Here is a 24,410-nt window from a genome sequence, read left to right on the forward strand (position 1 = left end):
TGCCCGCCCCGCCCACCGAGCCCCGAGCCGAGCCGAGCCGGACACCGCCGCCGGCGCAGCTCAGAGAGCGAGTGCAGCCATGGCCGGAGCCCCCACCCTGGCCCTGCTCCTGCTCGGGCAGCTCCTGGCTGTGACCATGACCGAGGCACAGGTGAGCATGGGGCCACAGGTGTGCTGGGCTCGCACAGGCAAACAGCGGCCCAGAGTAGGGGATCCAGGGCTCTGAGTTCAGACATCAAGCAGTGCAGCCAGGGGTGAACCCCCACCCCAGCCACTCTGGGCCAGTGAATGAGGCCGGGATGCTGTGGGCCGTGGGCGCTTGGAGAAGCTGGTGCAGCCTTGTTGCCCCATAGCCCACCTTGCCATCTGTGGCACGGAGTCACAGTTGCCCAACTGAACCCCCAAAGATGCCGGGACACCTTGGGGATGAGCCCAGGAGGCCACCCCGTCCTTGCCTGGCTGGGGTCTGGCTGCTGCCGCCAACAAGGACGCACAATGTCGCTTTTGTTCCCAGCGGCTCCCTGCTGGGCTGGGACGCAACCCGTCTTGGCCAAACAAACAAGCAGCATGGATATTGCGCATGGATATTGCCATGGGGGTCTCTGAGGCGGTCCAGGGTTGTGCCCCTGACAGGGCCCAGTGCTTGGGATCGGGGAGAGGGACACTCCATCGGGCTGACCTGAGGGCCAACCAGGGGTACCCACCCCACAGGAGGCAGGGGCACAGCTGCCTAATGACATTTCTCCATTTTCAGAAAACGGGACCTCCAGGCCCCCCTGGTCCCCAAGGGCCACCTGGGAAGCCCGGCAAGGACGGCATCGATGTGAGTTTGGGGGCTGGGAAGGGCCACGGAGGGTTCTGTGGGGTTCCAGCTCTGACCTCAACCTCCCTGAGCCCCCAGGCCCAATGGAGAAAATGCTCAGTCCACCTCCCAGAGCTGGGTTACATCACGTGATGAGCCAGCACCCCTTGTGGGATGTGGAACGGGACAAAGATGATCCTTGTTTCTAGTTGGGGCACACCCCATGGGGATGGCATCCCCAGAGCAGGTGGGGGTGCCGCATGGTGGTCTTTGGACTGGAAATGGAGGGGCCCGTGTTCCTGGATTCTGGGGGTGGAGGTATGAGTCCTGTCCCTCTGGGTGGGTCTTGTGGGGGCTGCTGGGGGCTGGAGCCAGCCTTGGAGGGAGCTTGGAGGCTGGCTCTGCCCCAGAGATGGCATACTCCGTGGGTGCCTCAGTCCAAGTGTGGCCCAAGCAATATGGAGAGGCGGCTGAAATCCTGCCCCCCGACAGGGACCACCTGGGGTGAAAGCCCCCCATCCAGCCCCTCCATGAAAGGCGGAGAACCCCCGCAAGGCCTCTCCTCACCCATATGGCTCCCTGGGTGCATCCCCCATGGGTCCTCAGCCTCCTTTGAAGTCTCCAGGCCCTGCCCGGCCCTGATGGCCCTAAGCCTCCCCCGACCCTTCGCAGGGCAGTTGCTCAGGTGTTCCTCCCCGGCCTCCTGTGGGGGCTGGGCACCTGGTGCCCCAGGGCTCCCAGGCTGACTGGAGCCAAGCTGAATAGTTCCTTCTGGGGACACGTCTGCTTAAGACTTGGCATGGAAGCCTTGGGGAAAGATTTATTCCAGGCCTAGTGGTCGTGGCAGGAGGTGAGGGCAGAGGCTGGGGTGTCTTCCTGGGCCTCTATGCATCTAGGGGGCCGCTACCTCCGACCAGGCGGAGCGGGAGGCCTCTTGGCCCACTTTCTTAAGCTTTTCAGTTGGGTGGAGAGGAGGGGCTTCATGCTTCTTCCCCTCCTTTCTGGGGATCATGTCCCTGTGACCTGAAAGTGGTCCCCAAAAGCTGTGCGGGCCCTGCAGGCACTGAGCCATCTGTCCAGCTCACCCTGCCCCCCTCCGCTGCCTCTGCATGTGGCCTTAGAGGGGAGGTGGCCCTTACATGTGGACGAGGGGTGAGGGGCTCCCCTCTTCTCTCCTAGGACGGGGTTTCTAAGGACTCTTGGTCACGTGTGGGCGTCTCCTCCTCTACAGGGAGAAGTTGGCCCTCCAGGTCTGCCTGGGCCCCCGGTGAGTGTCCTGGCTGCAGTGGGGAGAGGGGCAGCCCCCTTCTGGTCTGGGGGGTGGAGGTGGGCCTAGGACAGAGGGGTCTGCACCACTTCCCAGGCGCTGGGCCTCAGAGGGCTGAGCCAGGAGGGGTGGGAGGGGACAGCGCGGGGCCCAGCGTCTCTGGGCAGGGTCTGGCTTTGAAGCTTTCTTTGGGCCGGCGCCCGGACAGGCCAGGGGAGGGGTCCATACAGCCCTGCACGTCCAGCCGGTCAGAGGTCCCACAGATGAGCCCTCACGCAACTGTTCAGACCCAGGAGTTGAGGGTCCTTGGGCTCACTGGGGGTCCCACAGAGCGACCCAGCAGTCCTTAGCTGGGGAGGCTGAAGCGACCAGGTAAACCAAGGGTCCAGGTGAATGTCCTACAGGTATGACTGAGAGGAGGTCAGCAGAGAGGGCAGCCCCCCCAGAGCCAGCAAGGGGTGGGCGGGGGAGCCCCAGCTGGGTCAGGGTCTGCAGGGCGGAGAGAGGCCCATCTCGAATTGCTAGAGCCCCAGCTGGAAGACACCTTTCTTCTCCGTGAAGGCCAAGGGCTTCTGGCGGACGACCTTCTCTCACGCCTCTGCCCTCTCCTCCGACAGGGACCGAAAGGGGCTCCGGGGAAGCCAGGGAAAGCAGGAGAGGCCGGGCTGCCAGGCCTGCCCGGTGTGGACGTGAGTGTGCCGCTGTCCCCAGAGCTCCTCCCCTTCTCCTCCCCAGAAAGCCCCTGCCCCAACCATTACCTAGAGTCCCTCTCCCCTCTCCCTCCCCAGAGCCCTTCTCCTCCCCCTTCCCAGAGCACTCTCCCCCTGCGGCCTCCCATTCCCCTCTGGGCCTGGAGTCAGGTAATTGCTGTTCTCCAGCTGGGCCTGCTCAAGCAGGAAGCCCAGTGCCCAGAGATGTCCGGATGTCCCCCAGCAGGGGTCCCTTGGCCTTCATCCCAGACCGGTTAGTGTCTGCCCAAGGCCTGGCGGCTCACAGACAGAGCCAACCCACAGCAGAGGTGGAAGTCCCACCAGCTCTTGCTTGTCTGGGAACAAACGCCCATTATCCAGGCCCCTCCCAGCTCCAGACTGCCTTGCCATCGGTCATCAAGGGCTCAAGGCCTGGCCTCAGGGCCAGCAGGCTTTGTGAGGACTGGAATGGGGTCTAAGGAGCGAACTCTCCTGCCTGCTGGAGCTCCTGTCGCTGGCGGCCCCTCCTCCCGCCAGAGCCCCTGGCATACCAGGTGGACAGTGGGTGGGGCCAGGAGAGGAAGGTGCCAGAGCCGTGGGCCTCTGTGGCCTCTCTGGACTCTTGTTTAGTTATGGAAGGGCTCAAAGCTTGATCGTCCCCCTGCGGGGAGCATGTCCTTCCCTGTGACCCCTCAAGCCCTCTGCCTCCCTCCCCAGGGCCTGACAGGGCGTGATGGACCCCCAGGACCCAAGGGTGCCCCTGGAGAACGGGTAAGTGCCTGAACCATGTCATCAAGTGGCTTCAGTTCAGTTCAGGGCAAGGTCCCTGGCCAGAGGTGGCCAGGCCAAGGACCCTCTGTCCACAAGGCATGGGGCTGGTGGTTCTGAGGACAGCTGCAGGACTGGGGCTGGCTGGGTCCTGCCCTGTGGTGGGGTGGAGAGGGCAGGTGGGCACGGGGTGGCGAGTGGCCATGGTGCTCTGTCCCACGCTCGCCTCTGCTCAGAGTTGTCCTGGCATTCAGACCGTGTTGGGAGGCTGGTATGGTTGGGGGTGACTGATTCTATGTGCCTTCCTCCTCGGGTGCACCGCCACCCCCTCTCTGTGCCCACCCGAGCGGCCCATGCCACCCAGCCTGTCCCCTAAGTCTGACCATCATCCACTGAGACCACTTCCTGACTGACCCTCTTCAGGAAGGATCTTTCTCTCGTGACTTCTGAGTGCAAAACTGAGCTCAACTTTCCTCCTTGCGAGAAGTGACTGTCCGCCCCATGGTCCTCCTTGGGGCGCAGAGGGCAGGGAAGTCAGGTGGGGGGACACAAGGACACAGCCCTGCCTTTGGGGCCTCAGTGGTGAGAGTGTTCTGAGTTGGAAATAAGGGAGAGTGGCTGCCTGTGGCCAGCGGGTCCTTCAGTGCTGAGGGGGCGGGAGGAGGTGGGGAGGGTAGGCTAGCTCCAGGCTTGCTGCAGGAGGGGCAGACTTACCCTGCGGGGGGTGGAGGGGGCGGGAGCACAGGGGCACAGGGTGCAAGGACAGTGTCTTTGGGATGCAAGGAAGGAAGAGGACCAGGCCTCCCCAGGTTCCAGGCTCCCTGGGAGGTCGGAGGTCTCAGTGACCTCTGAGGTGGGTTAACCGGAGGGCTTCTGTGTGGCTCAGGTCAGCCCTGCTGCTGGGCCTTCCTGGAGGCCCACCCAGCGCACGTGGTCCTCCTCTCCACATTTGTCTCCAGCAGGGCTCTTGGGAAAGGACCTTTTCTGGCTTTTCCTCAGCAGGATTGTTGGCAGAGGAGCCGTCCCAGAGCACTGGGGCATCAGAGGTCCCCCCCATCTCAGCCTTCTGTAGAGCGGGGACCCCTCCTCAGAGGAGCTGTAGGATGGACTTGGGAGGGAGGGGGACCAGTTTGCAAACAGGCGAGGGTGCCAGGGCCAGCCCACTCCTGACGCCCGCTTCCTTCCACAGGGAAACCTGGGACCCCCAGGGCCGCCTGGGCTGGGGGTGAGTACCGCCTCTCTTCTCAGTGGGCATTTGAGGTCCCACCAGGGTGGGGTGTCCTCCAGGAGTCTCCTGTCTCTGCCTTTCCCGGGGGCTGATCCCTGGGCTGGGGTCCTGGGACACCATCTAGGCTGTGCCCTTTCTCCCCTGGGGAGGGTCTCCTGCACCAGGAGCTCTTCCCCAGGACCCACCTGACCGTCTTGAGGGACGAGGGCTGTGGGCAAACCGCCTCCTGCCCCTAGCAAGTTCTGACTCCTTGCTTGGCTTTGCAGGGCAAAGGCCGCCCCGGACCCCCCGTGAGTACTGATAGCCCTTCCCCACCCAAGCGTGCCCTCCACACCCTGAGCCCACCTGGCTGCCTGGACCCAAATCAGGGCTGGGGGCGGGGCTCCTCGGGGACAGGGACCTGACCCCCACCTGCAGCCCCTGTCCCTTCAGGGTGGGCAGACTGGCCCTGCAGGGGGATTCAGGAGTGAGGTCAGAACTCCCCAGGATCCCCAGAGCTCCTTGGGTGCCATCCCCCATCTCTTACTTCCTTACCTCCCCCAGGGAGAGGCAGGGGTGAGTGGCCTCCCAGGTGGACTCGGCCTCCGTGGCCCCCCGGTGAGTGGCTGCCCCAGACCTTGCCCGACCAGTATGAGCAGGCAGGCTCATCAGCAGCAGCAGGCAGAGACGCTCCAGATTCATCCTCCAGGGGCTTCCACTCCCCCTCCCCGCTTTCTTCTCTCTCTCCTCCCCCTCCCCTCCTCCCTCCCCCACTTTCCTTTCCTGGAGGGCCTTGATGGAAGCCCTGGCTGACCTCCAGGGACAGGGGCAGACCAGACCTCATGAGCACAGAGGACCCCAGCAAAGGCCGGGGCCGGGGGAGGTGGGTGGAGCTGGGCGGGTCCCCGTAGGGCACAGTCAGGGAGGGAGGTTTCTCTCTGGAAGTAGCTGGTCACCTCACCTCAGGGCAGGGTGCTGGTCCTGCTCTGTCTAAGGCATAATCCCCCCCAGGGACCCTCCGGACTTCCAGGCCTCCCTGGCCCCCCAGGACCTCCGGGACCCCCTGTAAGTACTAGGCAGAGACTCCGGGCATGGGTGACTGTTGATGTCCCTGTCACCAGGCCCCCTAGCCTTCCCAGATCCACTCCCCAGACATGGGCCAAGTTCAGGGCTGAAGCAGAGGTCAGCCAACTTAGGGATAGGGCTCAGGCCCAGCGGCCACCCTGTCCCCAGGACAGGTGGTTTTTGTCATTGTCACCTGCCTGGCAGATGGGCCCCCAGAACCCAGCACTGTCCGCTTTGGGGAGGGAGGCCTAGAGTGTGACCCTTGGGGGATGAAGAGCCCCGAGTCTCCTGGTGGTCTGGAGGTGGTGGATGGCAGGGAGGGTGGGTGGGTGGTGTCAAAGTCAGCCATCTCTGTGTTGCAGGGTCACCCAGGGGTCCTCCCCGAAGGCGCTACTGACCTTCAGGTAGGCACTTGCAACCATTTTTGCAGGGGGTGGGGGGTGCCTGCCTTGATGAGAGGGGCTCTGGCTGGGTCCACAGCCTTGGGGACCTGTCTGGGGAGGGTCCGGTTCCCTACCTGCAGGAGGGCAGGGATAGGGGCTCCCTAGGGACAGCCCCCCCAGCCCCACCTCTGCCACTCTCTAGCCCTGCACTGTCCCCATGCATCAGCCACATGCAGCAGCGTGAACCTAACTTAAGCAAAATCAAATCTGCACTCAGTGTTCCCAGCCACACGTGGCCAATGGCGGCTGCACTGGGTGGCGCAGACACAATGCTTGCCCACCACAGAAAGTTCTGGACTAGAGTCTGAGACTCACTCTTGTCTTGGTCTTTGAGCTTTGTCACTCGTGTAAAAAGAAAAACAGCTACTGGGGCGGCCCCGGGTCTGTTTCTCTGCTGTGTGCGGCTGTGGGCTGGGTCAGCAGCTGGGGTCACGGAGGAGGGTTTTGTGCTCTTGAAGGAAGAAGCTGGCCCAGTCTGGCTCACCCGCTGGTGCTGTCTGCCAGCTCTTCTCGCCCCACCTTGTGTCCCGAGCGCTTGACTGGTTGGTGTCCCAGAGGGAGGGGAGGGATCTCCCAGAGTGAGGAGAATGGCTGGGCCCCTGATGACGGGCCGGGCAGCAGCAGTTGGGGAGGAGTTTGATGGTGCCAGCTCTGTGCCAGATCAGCCATGGAATGATCTAGAATCCCCACGCCATCTGAGGCAGGGAGCTTTGAGTCTGTGTCTGAAGGACACATCTCCTCCTAAAGCACGTTTGTGCCTAGAGGATAAGCCTGGCCTGACGCTCCCTGCAGGGAGCCGGGGCACAGGATGAAGGCCCCTTTGTGAGGCCAGCAGCCACCAGTGCTGAATGGCTGCTTTGAACCTGGCGTCTGCACTGAGGCTGGGAAATTGGAGCCGGGCTGTGAGGAGGAGGCTGTGAGGGGCCCGGCCGCCAAGGTCTGGCTCCGGCAGCACCTCACCACATCCCGCGGCCAGCATGAATGAAGCCCTGTCTGGGCTCCCCAGGAGGCCCCTGTGTGGCCCGAGGTCCCCTCCACCCGTGCAGAAAGGCCCATCTCAGGGCCCCTGAGTGCTGACCTCAGCGTCCTGCTCAGAGCTGCCGTCTGGCCCTGTTTGTCTGGGAGGGGGCTGACCACTCTGTCTTCCAACAGTGCCCGGCCATCTGCCCGCCCGGCCCCCCTGGACCCCCAGGAATGCCAGGGTTCAAGGTGAGTGGTGGCCACGGGGTGACTCAGATCTGGGCTCGCCTTCATGGCCCATGGGAGGCAGCCCAGCCTCCAGCTCTGAGATCTGGCGGGTAGGGGATGGGGTCCAGAAAGTCTGCCCTGGCTCCAGGCTTGTCGCAGGAAGAAAGGGGGCTGGCCTCCCGCCCTGCCTGGGGGCCTGGCTCTGTCTCCATCCCCCCTTGACACTAGTGACCTGTGGGCGCTGGCGTGTCCCTCAGGATTGGGAGGCATTGAGAGAGGGCTCAGGAGAGAGCTGGCATCAGGCCCCAAACCCCCTGCCCCCCCCCAGCCCTGCCCCCTCCCAACCAGGCCTCGGTTTCTCCACCTGAGCTGGGAGGTGGGCCTGTGACTTGTCACCCACCACTGGCTTTCAGGGACCCACGGGCTACAAAGGGGAGCAAGGAGAAGTCGGCAAGGACGGGGAGAAGGTGAGCAGGGGCGTGTCACGGGTGTGTCAGGACTGCTGGTCCAAGCAGTGGCCGCAGGGAGCGAAGAGCGCTTGTGGGGGACTGGGACTCTGGTGGGGTGAGTGAGGGGGTGCTGGCTGCATCACGGGTGCACTGATTGAGCAGCTGCCACGCATGCCTCCCCAAGGCCTGGCTGGGCAGAGCTGGGACAGATGCCCCCGCGCCCGGTGGTCTCTGCCACCCTGCCCAATGGAAGGCATCTGTCAGTCCTCACCCACAGGCTGGGGGCCAAGCTGATGCCCTCTAGTATGGCAGGAGTGGCCAGCAGAAGGGTCCCATGCCAGCCAGGAGAAGGCATCTGGGAAGCACTGGGGGCCTTGCTGGAACAGGGGCCACGTGCCCCCTCAGCCTCCAAGGCTCAGCTGTGAAGTGGGGCAATGCCCGCCACTGCACAGGTGTGGGCAAGGGGACCGGTGGGCATGAAAGCTCCCGGGAGAGCTCGGGGCTGACCTGCTCACCACCACTTTCTCCACCTCCTTTGCAGGGTGACCCCGGCCCCCCTGGGCCCGCCGGCATCCCAGGCACCGTGGGGCTGCAGGTGAGTGGAGGGGGCTGGACAGGGGTAAGGACACAGTATAGGAGCCGCTTAGACAACCACCGCCTTGGGCGGCTCAGCGCTGCAGGGGACGGTCCACCAACACCCGCAAAGGAAACCAGGCCAGGGTCCTGCCTCCACCAGGCTGCTGATCCCAGGAGGGTGGCCCCCGTCCCCCTCCAGGTCCTGAGCTGAAACCAAGGGCTTCTGGGAAGATACCAGTGCCCCGTGGTGGCTCCCAGGGTGTGAGAAGTCCCTGGGGGCTGCTGGCCCGGGCCCTGCATCTTCAGCTCTCTCCCCACAGGGTCCTCGGGGGCTACAAGGACTGCCAGGGCCACTCGGGCCCCCCGGGGACCGGGTAAGTCTACCAGCCCCCACCCAGCCCAGCCCGTTGGGGGATGTGGGCCAGCGCCAGGTCAGCCCAGGTGGTTGGGGGGCCACTGCAGATGTCAGATGGACCCCATGAGCACCAGTCCTCACCTGTGGCCATAGGTGGACCGTGTGATTTCGGCAAGGCTGCCTCTGGGCCTCCGCTTACGTGCATGGTTCCCAAAACTGGGATCTAAGAAGGCTGTTGTGGCTTAGGCCCAAGGGGATGGGGAGGGGCAAGTGGGGAACAGGAGGGGAGACCTTGGCAAATGCAGGAGGGGGACAGGGGCTTGGGGACTGCTGGGTGGATAATTGGGGAGAAACCTGCTGGGGAGGTGCTGAGGTGGGGGTGCTCGCGACAGGGCCCCTCCAGGTGGAGCTGGGTCCTTTGGGGGATGCTGGCCAGGCTTCAGATGAGAGGCCCCAGATGCCCCCCTCTCCTCCACAGGGTCCCATTGGATTCCGAGGGCCCCCCGGAATCCCAGGAGCTCCCGGGAAAGTGGTACGTGCGTGTCTAGGGTGGAGGGTGGCCCCTGGCAGACCCAGGCTCTGTCCCCTTCCCTGTCCCTCACTCAGATGCCCCCCCCAGCCCCACTGGGCTACGTGGGCCCTTCCCGGGGCTGAGCCGTCCTGTGGGCACACCTGTGGGGCATGAGTGGGCACACCTGAGGGGCACACCTGGGCAGGTACCTGTGGGCATACCAGGGGAGGCCAGTTTACCAAAGGAGTTTGTCTTTCACGGGAGATTGTGTTCTTTCTCTTTCTGGACATAAAGTGAGGTGTGGTTAGCCTCTCTCTGGCCTCTGCCACCCTCAGCAGCATCAGTCCTGCTCTCTCTGACCACTTCCGGGGCTGACCCCAGCCAGTCACACCTCAGTCTAGCTCTCCCACTTACTTCCTGTTGTTAAATCTGTCCCTGTCTCCCCTTGTCATTTCAGGGTGACAGAGGCGAGAGAGGCCCGGAGGGGTTCCGAGGCCCCAAGGGTGACCTTGTAAGTGGGAGAACTTCCTTGAGAAGAACCTCATCTCCAGGGAGGGGGAGGACACAGGGATGGCACGTGCCGGGGGACGTGGGGTGGGGGACCACTGCTCCTGTGTGGGCTGGGCCGGAGGGGCCCCCTGCAATCCCCCGCCCCAGGCTCTTCTCCCACAGCCTGGCCCGCATGCCCCCAGCGGCTCCTTGAAGCTGCATCTGACGACAAGCTCCTCTCTGGAGTAGCCGGACAGGGGCCATAGGACCAGACTCCTGGGTCTGAATTCTGGCCACTGACACATGTAGTCGAGAGCCCTGGACAGTGGTCCTCGGCCTTGCGCTGGGAATGAATGAACAGAGAAAGCCACTCTCGGGCTGAGCAAGTGAACACAAGTGAAGCCAAGAGACGATTAAGCATCTCATGAAATGAACTGAAGCGACCGTCCCCAAACTGGCCTTCGCCTGCGGACGCCTCCAAACAAGCTCGTGTTCCCCTGAACTAAGCCTAGCAGCCAGCGGTCCATGAGGGGTTGCGCAATGCTGCAATGTCCACGGGATGCTAAGATGGGCACTGGGTGTGCCTACGGCTCCCGCCCGGGCCCCCAGGAACCCATGAGATAATCTGCAGGAGCATTCCTCACCTCCCATCTGCGGCCCTTGTGTATCTTTTAGGGCAGACCTGGTCCCAAAGGCGTCCCCGGAGCGGCCGGGCCGGGTGGAGAGCCGGTGAGTATGTGTTACCCAGCACTGGGGCAGACACTGATGTCGCTCTTTTTCCCATCGGGGGTCATCCTCCTTCCAAGGTCCTGGGCTCTGCATGGGCGGCTGCACGGACGTGTGGCCCTCACTCAGTTTCACGCTCTGCTGTTGCATCTGGAAATGTGCAATAGTGCTTGAACAGTCCCCCTTTTTCATTTTGCATGGCCTGAAAACTGTTGCTGTCCTGACCGTGAGGAGGTAGAGGGTCTCAGGTTGAGCTCATCTGTGTTCCAGGGGAACGTGAGACGTGAGGGCAGGTGGGGTAGACGGTGGGCACAGGTGCGGGCATTCAGAGGGTCCTAGGGCGCCCGCCCTCCACACCTGTGTCCCCTCGTCACTGTTACGTGCCCACGCTCAGCCCAGACCTGCATTCCCTCCTGGCCTCTCTGGGCCCCTCCCCACTGTGGCCCTAGAGCACAGGCTCTTGGGTGCCCCCGTCAGTGTAGGACAGCCGGGGGTTGAGGAGGCAGGGCTGACGAGGGGAAATGTGGGGAGACCGTCTGCCCTGCTGCCACCTTCCCAGCACTTGGCTGTGTCCTCGGTTCCAGAATTAGTCCAGAGTGTGAGGTCAGGCAGGCCTGGGCCCAAATCCTAGCACCCAGCCTCAGTTTCCCTATCTGTAAAACGGGCTACAACGGGACTTCCCTGGGGCACTGTTACGAGTCTGGGCAGATGTGGAGGGTGGGCGTGGGCTCAGACTGGCAGCCCCTCTGTGCACCTATGCCCCCTTGCCTACAGCACAGGTTACCACGTGGCCACTGAGCCGTGAGACCACAGATACCCCAGGGCATTCAGGATCCTCTGGCCCAAGAGGGGCAGGCCCAGTGCAGGCGGGGGATGGGGAAGGGAGCTGCCCAGGATTGGGGATGAGGGGGAGCGAGGGGCATGCTGCCTGCCCAGTCTCACACTGTCTTCTGTCCCCAGGGCATGCCGGGCAAGGATGGCCGGGATGGCGTGCCGGGACTCGATGGCGAGAAGGTTGGTATTCAGCTGGCGGCCTGCAGGGGAGGAGGAGTCTTCAGGGAGTTCAGCCTCCTGGGCCTCAGCACCCCTTTCCTCCACAATCTCCTGCAGGGAGAGGCTGGTCGCAATGGTGCCCCAGGGGAGAAGGGTCCCAACGGGCTGCCGGTGAGTGCACGGGGCTTCCTGCAGTGGCCCCAGGGACTGTGCCAGGGGGCACTCCCAGGACAGGGGTGTCTCCTATGGGTCCCTGAGCGGGGGCTCATGCAAGGGTCTCTGCATTGAGGCCAAGGAAACTGTTGGAGGCCCTCGTCAGGGTCAGCAGGGCTGGGGGAGACTGCCCGCTGTTTGAGGGTGCTCTGCCTCGGGCTGTGTGCTGCTGCCCATGGCCTCGGCAGCTCTGACCCCTGACCTCTGCCCTGCAGGGTCTCCCAGGACGAGCAGGGCCCAAGGGCGAGAAGGGAGAACTGGTACGTGGCTTCTTTCTCCGGGAGGGGGGCCAGCACCTCGGTCCTGGATGCGGGGGATGTGGGAGGGCACTCAGGGTCTCTTCCCCTGCAGGGCAGAGCTGGAGAGCTGGGTGAGGCTGGTCCCTCGGGAGAACCTGGCATCCCAGTAAGTATCCACTGCCCTCACCCCTAACCCCAGCGCGTGGACCCTGCTGACACTACCTCCTCCCTGTGTGTAGGGAGACGTTGGCGTGCCTGGGGAGCGCGGCGAGGCTGGCCACAGGGGCTCAGCGGTGAGTGGAGGGCACAGCCTGGGACGGGAGGATTGGCATGGAGCTGCCTCTGTGTGGCCCAGTTTCCATGGGGGCTGGGGCGGTGTTTTGGACGCATCAATGGGCCGAGCCCATGAAAGCCAGGAGATGGTGAGGGCCAGGCTGGAGCGGTCCTGTCCTTGAGACCTCTGTGCTGAGGGAACAAAGCCACAATGCCCGGCTGACGGGAGCTGCCCACCTTGGGCCCCAGGAGTTGCAGTGGAAGTTCCCCAAGCCTCATGTTCCCGCCATAGACGGAGATATGGTGACATCAGCTGCAGGGCTCCAGGAGGCCCTGGGTAGTGGTGCGTGGCACCAAGTCTGGCTGATGCATGGGGCCTGAGGGCATGCCTGACCTCTGCAACCCCCCCCACTTTCCCCCTAGGATGGCCCCCCGCCTCTGTCCCCAGCAATTGGGCTATATGGCCGAGGACCAGCTCCTGCGTCTGCCCAGCCCCTTGGGGAAAGCAGAGCTGGACTCATACCTTCCTTTTGTCTTTCAGGGTGCTCTGGGCCCACAAGGCCCTCCTGGGGCCCCTGGTGTCCGAGGTTTCCAGGTGAGTGAGGTTTGGGGTCAGGGTTTTTGTCCAGTGAGCCCAGGTGGGCTAGCTGGGCAGGGTGAAGGGTCCCTGCTGGGCTCCCTGGTGGGTACTGATGAGCTGGGTCTCTGTCCGTAGGGCCGGAAGGGCAGCGTGGGAGACCCCGGGCTGCCGGGTCCCCAGGGTCTCCGAGGCGACATAGGTGACCGGGTAAGTGGCTGTCCCAGCAAGGGGTGTCCCACCCCTACCCCCACATCCACAGTCCCATGGGACACACAGACGGGGGCCCTATGTCAGAGGTCCTGCAGGGACGTCTTACACACTGTTGGTGCCCAGCAGTTGCACACTCCGGGCTCTGTGGGGCCTGTGGGGCCTGTGGGGCCGGGGCCAGCGGCTCCTGGCCCTCTGCTCACTCTATCTGTCGGGTTCCGCAGAGGATTTACTTGGCACAGGGTGACGTTACTGTAAGTGTGAAAACCATCCCTCTAAACTACCGTAACTGGCTGTCTAACTTTTCGAGACACTTTCCTAGTGGTCTTACGACAGCCAGTAGGTTCACTGTGGGGTCCCCGTTGTCCTGTGACAGTCGGGGTACAGAGTGCCCCAGGCTGGTTGGTGGTTGCCTGGTGGCCAGGGCACAGCCTTGGGTCACAGGGAGCAGGCTGTGGGCCTGTGTCTACACTCCTGCCCGGCCCAGCTACGCTGCACCGGGTGCTCGGGGACCCCTAGTGCCTTCTGTGGCCGCCGCCTGCCGGGCAGTGACAGAGCCCTCCAGAGGTGCACTCGAGGCCCTGCGAAGGCCACACCTGCTTCCTGACATCGCTGCAGACGGGGAGGCCCAGCAGCCAAAGTCCCAGATGCCCCTTCATCTCGGGCAGTGACAGGGTGCCATGGAAACTACCAGCCTGGATTGGGACAGCCTCCAGGGGTCGGAGACACACCAGCTGGGCCAGGGGCCTCAGAGAGGGTGGAGAGGAGCCCCTGGGCACTGGCCCGTCCCCAGTGGGGTGAGGGGCCAGTCACTGGGTCTCTCACCACCTTGCCCAATCCTGCCCTCACCGCACCCTGGATTCACAGGGAAGTCCCACCGTCCTGCCCTTTGGGCGGGTTCTCAGTCAGGCTGCTCTTGGGCAAATGGACAGTTTTTATTATAATATTTTAGGGGCGATCCTACTGCTTCCCAGACATGTCCCTAATCTCCCAGTCTACTGGGAAGATGATTCATGTCAGCTTTTGTCTCTTTGACTCAGCAATTCCACCTTGTGAAGTTATCCCAGGATCGCGTGCGCAGAAATACCCAATTCACTGGGATTGCAAACGTGGGAGAGAGCTGTTAGACCATCGTGGTGCCCCATGTGGTGCGACGCTGTGGCGTGCCTAGAAAGATGAGGCGGGTTTACAGAAAGACCCCCGAGACACTTAGGAGATGCACATGGAGCACAGTCTGTCGCTGGGACTGAGTCCAGGGGAGGGAGCCTGTTCCATGTAGCCCCCTGTGCAGGCAGCGTGCACATTCCTGGCTCCACAGCTCGGGCAGGTCACCTTCGGGATTCCTGTAACCCCCTAATGCCGAGGCTTCTCTCTGCTGCAGGGCCCGGGAGGAGCCGCAGGGCCTAAGGGAGAACAGGTGAGTGGGCACCCCCGTTGTGAAGTCAGATGTGGATGTGGGGCCGTCTTCGGAGCTCTGAGTGGCACCCTCACTTCTCATTTCTCTCCCTCCTTCCATCTTTGTCATTGGTTCTTGCTCCCTCTGAGCAGTGACGATAGCTTTGGGCACCCAGCCCCGGAGCCAGAGCGGGGACCAGGACCCATGTGAGCCGCCTTCCTGGGTGCAATGGCAGGGCAGCCCAACGTTGCCAGCTAGCTCCTGGGTACAACAGCAGCTGCCTCCAGCCTGGTGGCTCCTCTGGGACCCTCAAAGTGGAGGGGATGTTCCCTGCTGAGCTTCTGGGAAAGTGATCATGCAAAGGGGACAGAATCGGGTTCCAGAAGCAGACTAGAAATGTGTTCACTCCTCTGGCAGCACTTTGCTCTCTGGAAAGGCTCAGGGGTGGGAGGGGCCTGTGTCCCTATGGCTCAGCTTCTTCCGGCCTCCAGGCAGCACCAGGCCCTTTTTATGCTGGTCAAGGACCTAGATCAGTCGAAACCCGCCTGTGGTTCTGCTTGGCAGAAAAGCCTTATCATGTCAACAAGTGACTTCAGCCTGGCGTCCTTGCCCTGGGCCTGGGTCTGCTGCACCAGCTGCCACCCAGGTTTGACAACGGCTTAAGGCACGGACAGTTCTTTAACTTTGGGGTCTATCATTTTCAGGGGATCGCAGGTTCCGATGGTCTTCCCGGGGACAAGGGAGAACTGGTAAGTGTGATTAAGTTGACTCCACTTTTATTGACAGCTGAGATGAACCAGTCATGTTTGGGGATCCGTGGGGGCACCCACCTGTGGAGGAGGTTGGGTCCTGCACATCCTGGCAGAAGGAGAAACTCCCAGGGGGGAAGCCTTGCGTCACGGAGGCCCCGGCCCCTGAGCGGCCCTGAAGGCAGCGGGTGGGGCTGGGCTGGGCCTCTGGGGAGGGGTGGCCGCAGGCCCGGCTCTGGGGTTCTCCTGCACAGAGACGCTGCCTGCAAAGTCCCTCCAGCAGTGGCCTTTCAGCATGCATTAGTCACAGCTGAGTTTTAACTAAAGCAGACTCTGCTTCCACAGAACTAAAACAGGTTAAGTTTAAAATAAAATCCTCGATTGAGTTCGTTGACAGATTCACATTTCTCCTGGAGGCAACGGAACCAGAACAATCAGGGAGTTTGGGGCAGGACAGATCTGGCCCCCACATGGCAGAATTCCTAGTTCTGCAGTTAAGCCTTTCCTGTGTCTGGGTGAGATGGAAATGGCTCAGCCCCAGGGATCCTCTGGCAGTACCTTGTGGCCCAGTACAACTTCTTATGTCTCCAGCCAAGACAACCTCAGTTCTGTGTGCGTTATTTTGGCGAATTCCTAGACAACCTTGACAAACGGGACCCTGGGAATCCATCTCCCGTTAATCTGATGGGGGTGGCAGTCCTGCGAGCCGGGAAGCCTTGCACTGTGCCCCAGCGACTTCGGCAGTCGGGCCGTGTGGGCTGACCAGCTTCACCCCAGACTCTCCCTGTGGCTTCGACGAGGAGTCAGTGATGTGGCCCGAGCAGCACGTGGTGTCCAGGCTCTCACCCAGATGGCGACGTGGATGAGTCGGTCATGGGCCGTCTGTCTGGTGGGACTGTGTCCCTGTTTGCATCCAGCGGGCAGCTTCCTGTGGACACAGCTGGAGATGGGGGAGCTCTGAGCACAGAGACGTTCAGCTCGGCATGGCTTACAAGAAGAAAGAGTGGGAACAAAGTCCACATCCACGAGAAAAAGCACCACACAGCTACTAAAACACGCGTTGCAGAAATAAGCTAAAAAAGATCAGTAGATAGAACACAATCCTAGCATAGTAAAACACGTACCTAGAAGGGTAAAAGGATATGGCTGCTGCTGTTTTGGCAAAGTGAAATAGCAGTTCGGTGGATGGTTTGATTTTTTATTCCATCCCCAGCTAATAATGTGTTAGAGTCGTTCCTTGGGAGTTAATTTCCACCCAGCTAACACCACCACCAGAGTAATTAGAATGTACCCCTTCTCTTTTGCAGGGTCCCAGTGGCCCTGTGGGACCCAAAGGAGAGGTGAGTACCTGGCAGATGTTCCAGTGACAATATCCAAAGGAGCCCATTGGCTTCTCAGGCCACCTCTGGGCCACCAGGCTACCTGTGGGGCACTGACGGCCTGCAGATCATAAATGACCACTCTGTTCAGAACTCGGGCAAGGTGGAAACTGCCAGCCAAGAGGGCACAGCATGTGGGCTGGCAGCTCCTGGGCATGGCTCGCCCCCGACCCACCTCGTTCTGCTCTTTCTCTCCAGTCGGGCAGTCGAGGGGAGCTGGGCCCAAAAGGCATCCAGGGTCCCAATGGCACCAGCGGTGTGGAGGGCGTCCCAGGCCCCCCGGGCCCTGTGGGCTTCCAGGGTGTCCAGGGCGTGCCTGGCATCACTGGGAAGCCCGGAGTCCCGGTACGTGTTTCTTTCCTTCCTTGCGCTCAGTCATCGGTCATCAGTTACCTTTCAGGGTGTGAGAGTGGGGGCGCCTCAGAGAGCTGCCAGAATGCCCCTGTATGCTGATGAATTTGGGGGGTGAATTTCAGGGGAAAGAGGCCAGCGAGCAGCACATCCGGGAGCTGTGCGGGAGCATGGTCAGTGGTAAGCGCTCTCCCCTCCACAGGTGGCTCCTTGTGCCCCACGAGCACCTGGGGGTACATGCCTCAGCCCCACCTTCACCCCCAGCCTCATCCTCCACTGCTTCCCAGCCAAGCTGAGCTGCGGGCTGGCCTGTGGTCCTTGGAGGTCCACACTGGTGCTCTGGTCTGTCTGTCTGCACTAGACGAGGGCTCCCTCGGGCAGGATTCCCAGAGCCTGGCACACGGCGCATGTTCTAAGTGTCTGCTGAATGAATGGGTACAAGGGACAAATAATTGTGCCCTTTCGGCTTTGAGGGACCAAGTGGACGTCTTTTGGCCACTCTGATCCACAGGAATTTTAAGGAGCTCCAAAACAAACAGAATCCCCTTTCTAGGCCTGTCATTCCCTCTTTGGTACACAGAGGAAATCTCACAGCATCTACGACTTACCCTAAGGCAGTTAAAGCCATTTTCAACCAACAAACAAAACTTCTTTCTGAAAGGCACTTTAAATATTTTGTTTTACATAAAATACTTTTGATAATGCTCTTTGAATAAATGCTTGTGTCTTTGTTTTCCAAAAGAACAAATTGCACAGTTAGCTGCTCACCTGAGGAAGCCTTTAGCACCAGGGTCCATCGGTCGGCCTGGTCCAGCTGGACCCCCGGGACCCCCGGGGCCCCCAGGCTCCATTGGCCACCCTGGTGCTCGAGGGCCCCCTGGATATCGTGGTCCCACCGGAGAGCTGGGAGACCCCGGACCCAGAGGTGAGTACTGTCGGCCCCACCACATGGCCACTCTACTGTGGGCAGCCCCCCAGCCACATGACAGCTGCCCAGACATCCCCTACATTGTGAAACGTGATCCCTCCACGCAGAGAAGTTCTCCTCTGCAGGGACAAGGGAGGGAAGAGAACCTGAGGGAAAACTGGGACCCAAGCTCACCTGAACCCGAGCCCGTGGGCAGGTGCTCTGGCCTTGCCCAGCCTTACAAAGACCGTGTCTAACACACGCGTCTGAGTGGCCTCAAGTCCCCACCTCCTCTCAGTCCACACGGCTCCTCTGGAAATGCTGCAAGTGCTGGGAAAGGTTGGGCTGCCGCTTCGGTGAGCCAGGTGTGCTCAGGGGAAATGGGGCCTTCATGGTTTCGGGGCCCAGTATTGTGAATGCCCTTACTAACCCCACACGTACTGTAATATTTTAAAAATGTGATGTTTTTCTCAAATACCATCAAAACAACATTTAGGGGAGAAAAGTTTGATAAAAATGTGAGGAATGAATACTCCATTTATACTTCATAGCACATACCTTAATGAAAACTGGCATATATGAACATTTCTGTTACAGAAGGCAAAAATTATAAAATTGGAAAAATCCACTTTAAAGACCATAAAGAACTAGGAAACATAATTTATAAACAAGACAAAATCACGGATGCTCACTCTGACTGTTGACCCCCTCGTGGTCCCGTCTGTTCACAGTGACCATGCTGACGTCCAGGGAGGCCCCGTGCTCAGGCAGAGATGGGGCTTCCGGGGCACGGATAACACAGCTCTGTGAACTGTCGGACACTAACCTTTAACATTTGGTTCACTTTAACGTTCTAACGGTTTGCCCAGAGTTGGCTGCATCCAGTCAGCCAGCCCCACGGCCCAAGTGAAGGATTTAAAGCTCATGATTCCATTCATTCCAACTTAATGACCAAATAATCTGTTTCTAAAAAACAGCTTAAGGAAAAAGTTTCCAAGGGACACTGAATTCTGTGAGTTCCTTGCTTCCTCTGTGAGGTTCACGTTAAATCTGCTGGCAGGTGAAGGAGTTCCATCATTAGTGGTACCACTTCACTTGTTTCCAGGATTCTTAGAGGTTAACAGTTTCAGTGCCAGAGGGCAAACGTCAAAGTCATCTGCTCATCCCAGCTATGAGACCGTCCAAAATTAACTGTCACACAGCTCTTCAAGTGCCCACGTCTGTGGGCTGCCACGCTAAGAGAGGGCACTGAGGGGTGGCTGTCTTCAAATAAAAGACCACACGGGGTTTTCTTCAAATAGGGACCTGAATGCCTTTAAGTCTTTTGAAAATAAAATTCAAAAACAGCATTAATCACCTATATTGGTTCCCCAGAAAAATACCATGACAATATTGAAGTGAAGCCACCACAGAGACACAGTGGTCTGTGTGTGTCCTCCAGGAGCACTGAGGCTCCTCACTCCATCTGAAGATGGCCTTTCTCCGGAGGAGGCAGGCAGGTCGTTCCATCTCCTGGCGCCTTGGTCCCTTCAATATGGCAGCATGGGACATCCGAGGGTTATCGTGAGGATGAAATAAGAAAATAGACTGCAGGTCCTCAGGGAGAAGCCCTGTTACTGCTGAGCTTCCATTCCCACTCTCCCCCCGGGACACAGCGGGTCAGGGAGACAGCGGGTCAGGGACACAGCGGGTCAGGGACAAAGTGGGTCAGGGACACAGCGGGTCAGGGACACTGCACTGGAACCAACTACTTAAGGGCCTCAATGCGGGAAACGCCCACGCCCTGTGGGGAGGTCAGCTTGTAATTCCATGGCCACGGACGCCATCCCCACCAGTGGTCCATATGTAATAGGGGATGATGAGCACCGACTGCCCAGTGGCCGCACACTGCTCGTCAAGCCTACGCATCTGATCAAAAAAGAGATACTGACAAACACCAACCAGAAGAGAGCTGGGGTTGCTACTATTAACATGAGGCAAGACAGGCCGCCCCAAAGAATGTTGTTTGGTTTACGAGTGTCGCTGTATTGACAAAAGGTTCCATTTACCAGGAACCTAATTCCAGAATAACTTGTATGCACCGACATCACATCAGGCACAGGCTGACACAGGGGCCTTCCTACCAGGAGACCTCAGCACACCTGCCGTGACTGTGGCCACCAAGACCAAACCAGCAGGAGGTGGGAGATGGGAATGACAATTAGAAGAACATTTGAAAACACCTGTAGATAACTCGTGGGTCAAAAATCATGTTGAAAATAGGAACACAAAATAAGCACTTAGCTGTTTAACAGGCAAAAAGCCTTCTGAATGGAACTAAAACACCGCCAGAAGCGGCTGCCCTGGTGCTGGTTGGCCGCACAGGTGGGCTCGTTTTGTCAGACTCCGTCGAGCTCTACGCTGTGCTCTGTGTGCTTGACCACATGTTCCACTTCAGTGAGAAGCTTGAAAAGTAGGGACCCCACTTGTACAAAGGCGGGGCCACCCACACATGGTGTGGTCCATGACCCTGCACCAGAGTCTGTCTTCAGACTTGAATCTGGCACTCTCAACATGTGTGTGTGTCAAATACCTTTGACAGGAAACCAGGGGGACCGAGGAGACAAAGGCTCAGCTGGCGTGGGTGTGGACGGGCCTGACGGAGACCAGGGGCTCCAAGGTACGAGGCCGTTGTTGCTAACAGCTTGTGTTTGGGGCATCCTTCCCATTGTATAACTTTGGGTGATGAACACGTCTCATCGTCTGCTAGCAGAACCATTCCTTCCTCTCGGCAAAGGCTTCTGAGAGGCAGGTTAGGAACGGTTCTAGTAACCACTTCGTCATGCAGAAGTTTAGTCGAGGACAGACCCCCCGGGTCTATTTTAGTCGAGGACAGACCCCCCGGGTCTATTTTAGTCGAGGACAGGCCCCCGGGTCTATTTTAGTCGAGGACAGACCCCCCGGGTCTATTTTAGTCGAGGACAGGCCCTCCCCGGGTCTATTTTAGTCGAGGACAGACCCCCCGGGTCTATTTTAGTCGAGGACAGACCCCCCCGGGTCTATTTTAGTCGAGGACAGGCCCCCGGGTCTATTTTAGTCGAGTAGATTCAGTTAAATTCTGCTTTAGTAAAGCTGTCTAGTATCGATTTCAGTTAAATTCTAACAGAATTTTCTCTTAGTTGACCCACACATACCCCGAATGTCTGAGTTTTTAATGCTGAATATAAATGCTTTGTCACGAGGGCGGAGGCGCCGCTGTCCCCGGCAAAGGCCAGCCCAGCCGTGGTCCACCCCGAGCTTCTCAGACTGTCCCGGGGTCATTCTCTTCTGCACACACATCCCGGAAGGCTAAGGCCTCCTGGTTTTCCCAAAACACAGCTGTCAGCTCCGGCTCTTCTCCGCGCTCCCTCCACACCGTGGGTGGGGCCCTCCCCTCGCACCCCACACGCCCTCCCCTCCTGTCCCGGCCTGGAGGCTGCACCCCACATTCCTGGTTTCTCCTTTGCTGACCTACTCTGCCTCCACCTGCCATCCACCCTGCAGGTGCCCACCACCTGGTGGGGGCGTCCTCTTCCACTCACACCCAGTCCACCCCCATGGTTGTCACCATCATCGCTCACCAAGCACCCCCCTTGCTCACTCCAGATCCCTTCGTCACATGGCACCAATTAACTCTCCTCAAGTCGGAGCCGGCGTCCTTAGGACAAACTCAGAGCCCAGCTCCCTGTGGCTCTGCGTGGCCTCCTGCTGCGCCGGCCACACCCCTGCCCACTTCAGACGTCTGCCCCTGCCCTTCTCCCAGCCTGGGCGCTCCTCCCTTTGGCCGCTTCCAGAGTTCAGAAATAAGCTAGGACAAGAAAAGAGCTGAGTGGCATGCTGACCACAAATGTTCTGTTCTTACTGCATCTACACTCACCTTCCTGGTCTCTCTCAAGGACCGCAAGGCGTGCAGGGCGTGAGCAAAGACGGCAGAGACGGGGCCCCTGGTGAGCCCGGGCTGCCTGGTGACCCTGGCCTTCCTGGTGCTGTTGGAGCTCAGGGGACCCCTGGCATCTGCGACACCTCAGCCTGCCAAGGAGCCGTGATGGGAGGCACTGGGGAAAAATCAGGACCTAGAAGCTCCTAAAACATAACTTAAGGCAGCAAGTGAGAAAGCGATGCCGAGCTGAGCAGTGAGCTGTGGAAGGACACCCAGAGAGCAGCAGTGTCTGGTATTAAGGAGTGGACGACACACCGTGCCGTGACGTCCAGCGACGCCTTCCTGGCCTGCCCCTCCAGGTCCTCACTCGCAGTGACTGGACACTTGGTCCCTGAGAGCATCCTGCATCGAGCTGTTGTCTCTTCGTGTACTGACCTTGGTCCATTCAGCTGTACCCGCATACCTCAGACACAGGCCCTACGTAATAAAACCGTAAACCCAGCATCTGAGAGGACATAGGGTGTACATATAACAAGTTCTGTACAATTCCATAGATAAAAAATACTTAGCAACTTGTTTACATAGCATCTGTGTAAAGACTAAGATACCATCCCAATAAAATGATATACTAAATCTTCAGATTAATGACGGCCACAGTCTAACAAGAAAATAAAGGCTCTCACGCACGGTGTCCCTTCCCTACAAAGGTCTGGTCTGATTTACCTGCTTCTGTGTACAAACTTTTCACTATCTCCGATTAGCAGTATTTATTGATGGTGACTTTGTATTGCACTAAAGGCTATTGGTATTATCTCTTGTAATAAATAAAGCCACTCATTTGAAAAACTCAGTTCCAAACACTACAGTTTATTACACAGAAAGTCAGACTCTCAGTATGAGAATGAGGGCGTTGAAGCAATCTACCATGACAAGGTCTCATTTATGGACAAAAGAAGTCTCTGGAAAATTTATAGCGAAGGTTTAAAATAGGACTGCATTTTGCAATACAGTACTCTGAGACGAAATCCTTACAAGGGGAAGTGACAAACAAATGAAATAAAATTTCCAAACTACTTCTAGTTAAGAACAATTTAACTTGTTCCAGTTGCTAAGGGGGCATATTTAAAATGTAAATAAAATAAATAAAAAGCAATGTACCTTTTAAGACTGAAGAAATTACCAAGGATGTTAGTTTTTTTAAGTTATCATGTTAAGAAAACATGATGGAATCAGACAGATAATTGAAAAATTACTTACTAATTATCAAGATGTCTTCATCCCCAAATGGTCTATGAGGACACTAATGGATAAGTATTTTGTTCTAAATACTTTTACAAAATGCGCTTCCAAAGTCCCCACTGGAGTCCCATCGACTTGCGTCACGTCCCTTGAGAGGGAGCCGGTCAGCGCAGAGTTCCAGGACCGTAGGGAGCGCTCAGGGTGGCACAGGGACGGCAGGCCGCCCAGGAGTGTGTCCAGCCTGGTCACTTCATCTCCACGGCTGGGCTACTCTGCAGGCTCTCCTGTGCAGGACATGTCACCAAAGAGTCTGGTCTGGTCAGCTTTAGCCTTCTGCCCGTTTTACCGCAAAATACACTCTCAAATTCCTAAAGTCGAGAAACGATCATTAATGTACCAAATTCACAGACATGAAAACCGCTATCTTCAAAAACACAAAAGGTTGAAATTAAGAGCTAAACTATTTGAAAATATGTTGTTAAATTAAGGTGTCTTTCATAAACTAGGTCACATCTTGTAAGAGGGTATATGTGACTAAAATAGGGATTCAAACATTTTTCTCAAATAGTTATATTTACATGTGTTTTTACTTAGTTTTCCAATAGATTCTCAAAATGCCTGACTATATTGTAAAGCCTTCTTATATTTAAAAAGAGCAACCATATTTCTATTTGTTATTTCTATTGTGGCCAAATAGACACAACAATTAAAATTTACCATTTTAATCACAGTGTGCAATTCAGGTGCATTAAGTACATTCACGCTGTGTGGAACCATCACCACCATCCGCCTCCAGAACTTTCCACCCCACCAGACACTCTGACCCATTACATACCCCCCGCCCGCCCGCCCCACGAGCATTTGTTTCCACACACACTGGCGAGTGCTGTGTGGCAGGCGTGGTCTCTGCACACGTAGGACTAAGAGCCGACTCCCACAGTGCCCTGCTGGCTGTGGGTCCTGGTTCACACTGCTCTGCCCCACACGCTTCTTTAAAGGCCTCAGTTTTAATGGCTGAGGCAGACAGATGAGCCCTGAGCACACAGGTCAATCCCAACTTCAGCAAAGGAGGTGGCTAGTTAGTGCCAGCAGACAACCGGAGTCTCATCAGCCTCTAGAAACAAGACCCTGGGTGTGCAAAACGCAGGAGGCAGGAATCTACAGGACAAAGGATTCAGTTTCTTCAACAAATAAATGGCAAGGAGAAAGGAAGGGGAGCCATTAGTGATGAAAGGATATTTAAGAGCTAATCACCCGATGCAATGTTTGGATCCTGATTCAAATAAGTCAACCGTGAAGAGCTGTGAGCCAATTGGAGCAATCCAGATAGGGCTGATGTTAAAGATGGGGACGATGTTGTGGCTAGGATTTAAACAGCCCTTTTCTTTTTAGAGATACATTTATGAATGAAATGATGAGATCTCTGGAATCGCTTTAAAACAACTCAGCAA

General features: G+C 58.5%; 2 protein-coding genes across 3 annotated transcripts in view; one reads left to right on the plus strand and one right to left on the minus strand.

Annotated features, from left to right (window-relative positions):
* On the plus strand, positions 1–22,566 carry COL9A3 (collagen type IX alpha 3 chain). The gene is made up of 32 exons (XM_014849160.3): positions 1–151; positions 755–823; positions 2,034–2,069; positions 2,687–2,758; positions 3,476–3,529; positions 4,716–4,751; positions 5,021–5,044; positions 5,298–5,351; positions 5,745–5,798; positions 6,161–6,202; positions 7,394–7,450; positions 7,843–7,896; positions 8,420–8,473; positions 8,775–8,828; positions 9,288–9,341; positions 9,778–9,831; positions 10,485–10,538; positions 11,496–11,549; positions 11,646–11,699; positions 11,957–12,001; positions 12,093–12,146; positions 12,220–12,273; positions 12,795–12,848; positions 12,969–13,040; positions 14,422–14,457; positions 15,141–15,185; positions 16,493–16,525; positions 16,763–16,909; positions 17,041–17,095; positions 17,658–17,840; positions 20,404–20,481; positions 21,737–22,566. The coding sequence occupies exons 1-32, from the start codon at positions 80–82 to the stop codon at positions 21,925–21,927; spliced, it is 2,049 nt and encodes a 682-aa protein (XP_014704646.1). The 5' UTR covers positions 1–79; the 3' UTR covers positions 21,928–22,566.
* Positions 22,561–24,410, minus strand: part of TCFL5 (transcription factor like 5) — a 15,625-nt gene continuing 13,775 nt past the window's right edge. The window contains exon 6 of one of the 2 annotated variants that reach the window (XM_014849285.3): positions 22,561–23,327. In XM_014849285.3, coding sequence (XP_014704771.3) covers positions 23,205–23,327 — 123 coding nt within the window. In that variant the 3' untranslated portion in view covers positions 22,561–23,204. The remainder of the gene's footprint in view (positions 23,328–24,410) is intronic. The other variant, XM_070486242.1, reaches the window with a different exon arrangement.

Source organism: Equus asinus, chromosome 15, assembly GCF_041296235.1.
Source record: "Equus asinus isolate D_3611 breed Donkey chromosome 15, EquAss-T2T_v2, whole genome shotgun sequence".
Taxonomy (NCBI): Eukaryota; Metazoa; Chordata; class Mammalia; order Perissodactyla; family Equidae; genus Equus; species Equus asinus.

Bases quoted from the DNA above. Each gene is read 5' to 3' on its own strand.
- COL9A3 (XM_014849160.3), top strand. From the start codon at position 80: ATGGCCGGAGCCCCCACCCTGGCCCTGCTCCTGCTCGGGCAGCTCCTG. The intron at 7,897-8,419 runs GTGAGCAGGGGC...CCTCCTTTGCAG, and splicing joins TCGGCAAGGACGGGGAGAAG to GGTGACCCCGGCCCCCCTGG. The intron at 12,002-12,092 runs GTACGTGGCTTC...CTTCCCCTGCAG, and splicing joins AGGGCGAGAAGGGAGAACTG to GGCAGAGCTGGAGAGCTGGG.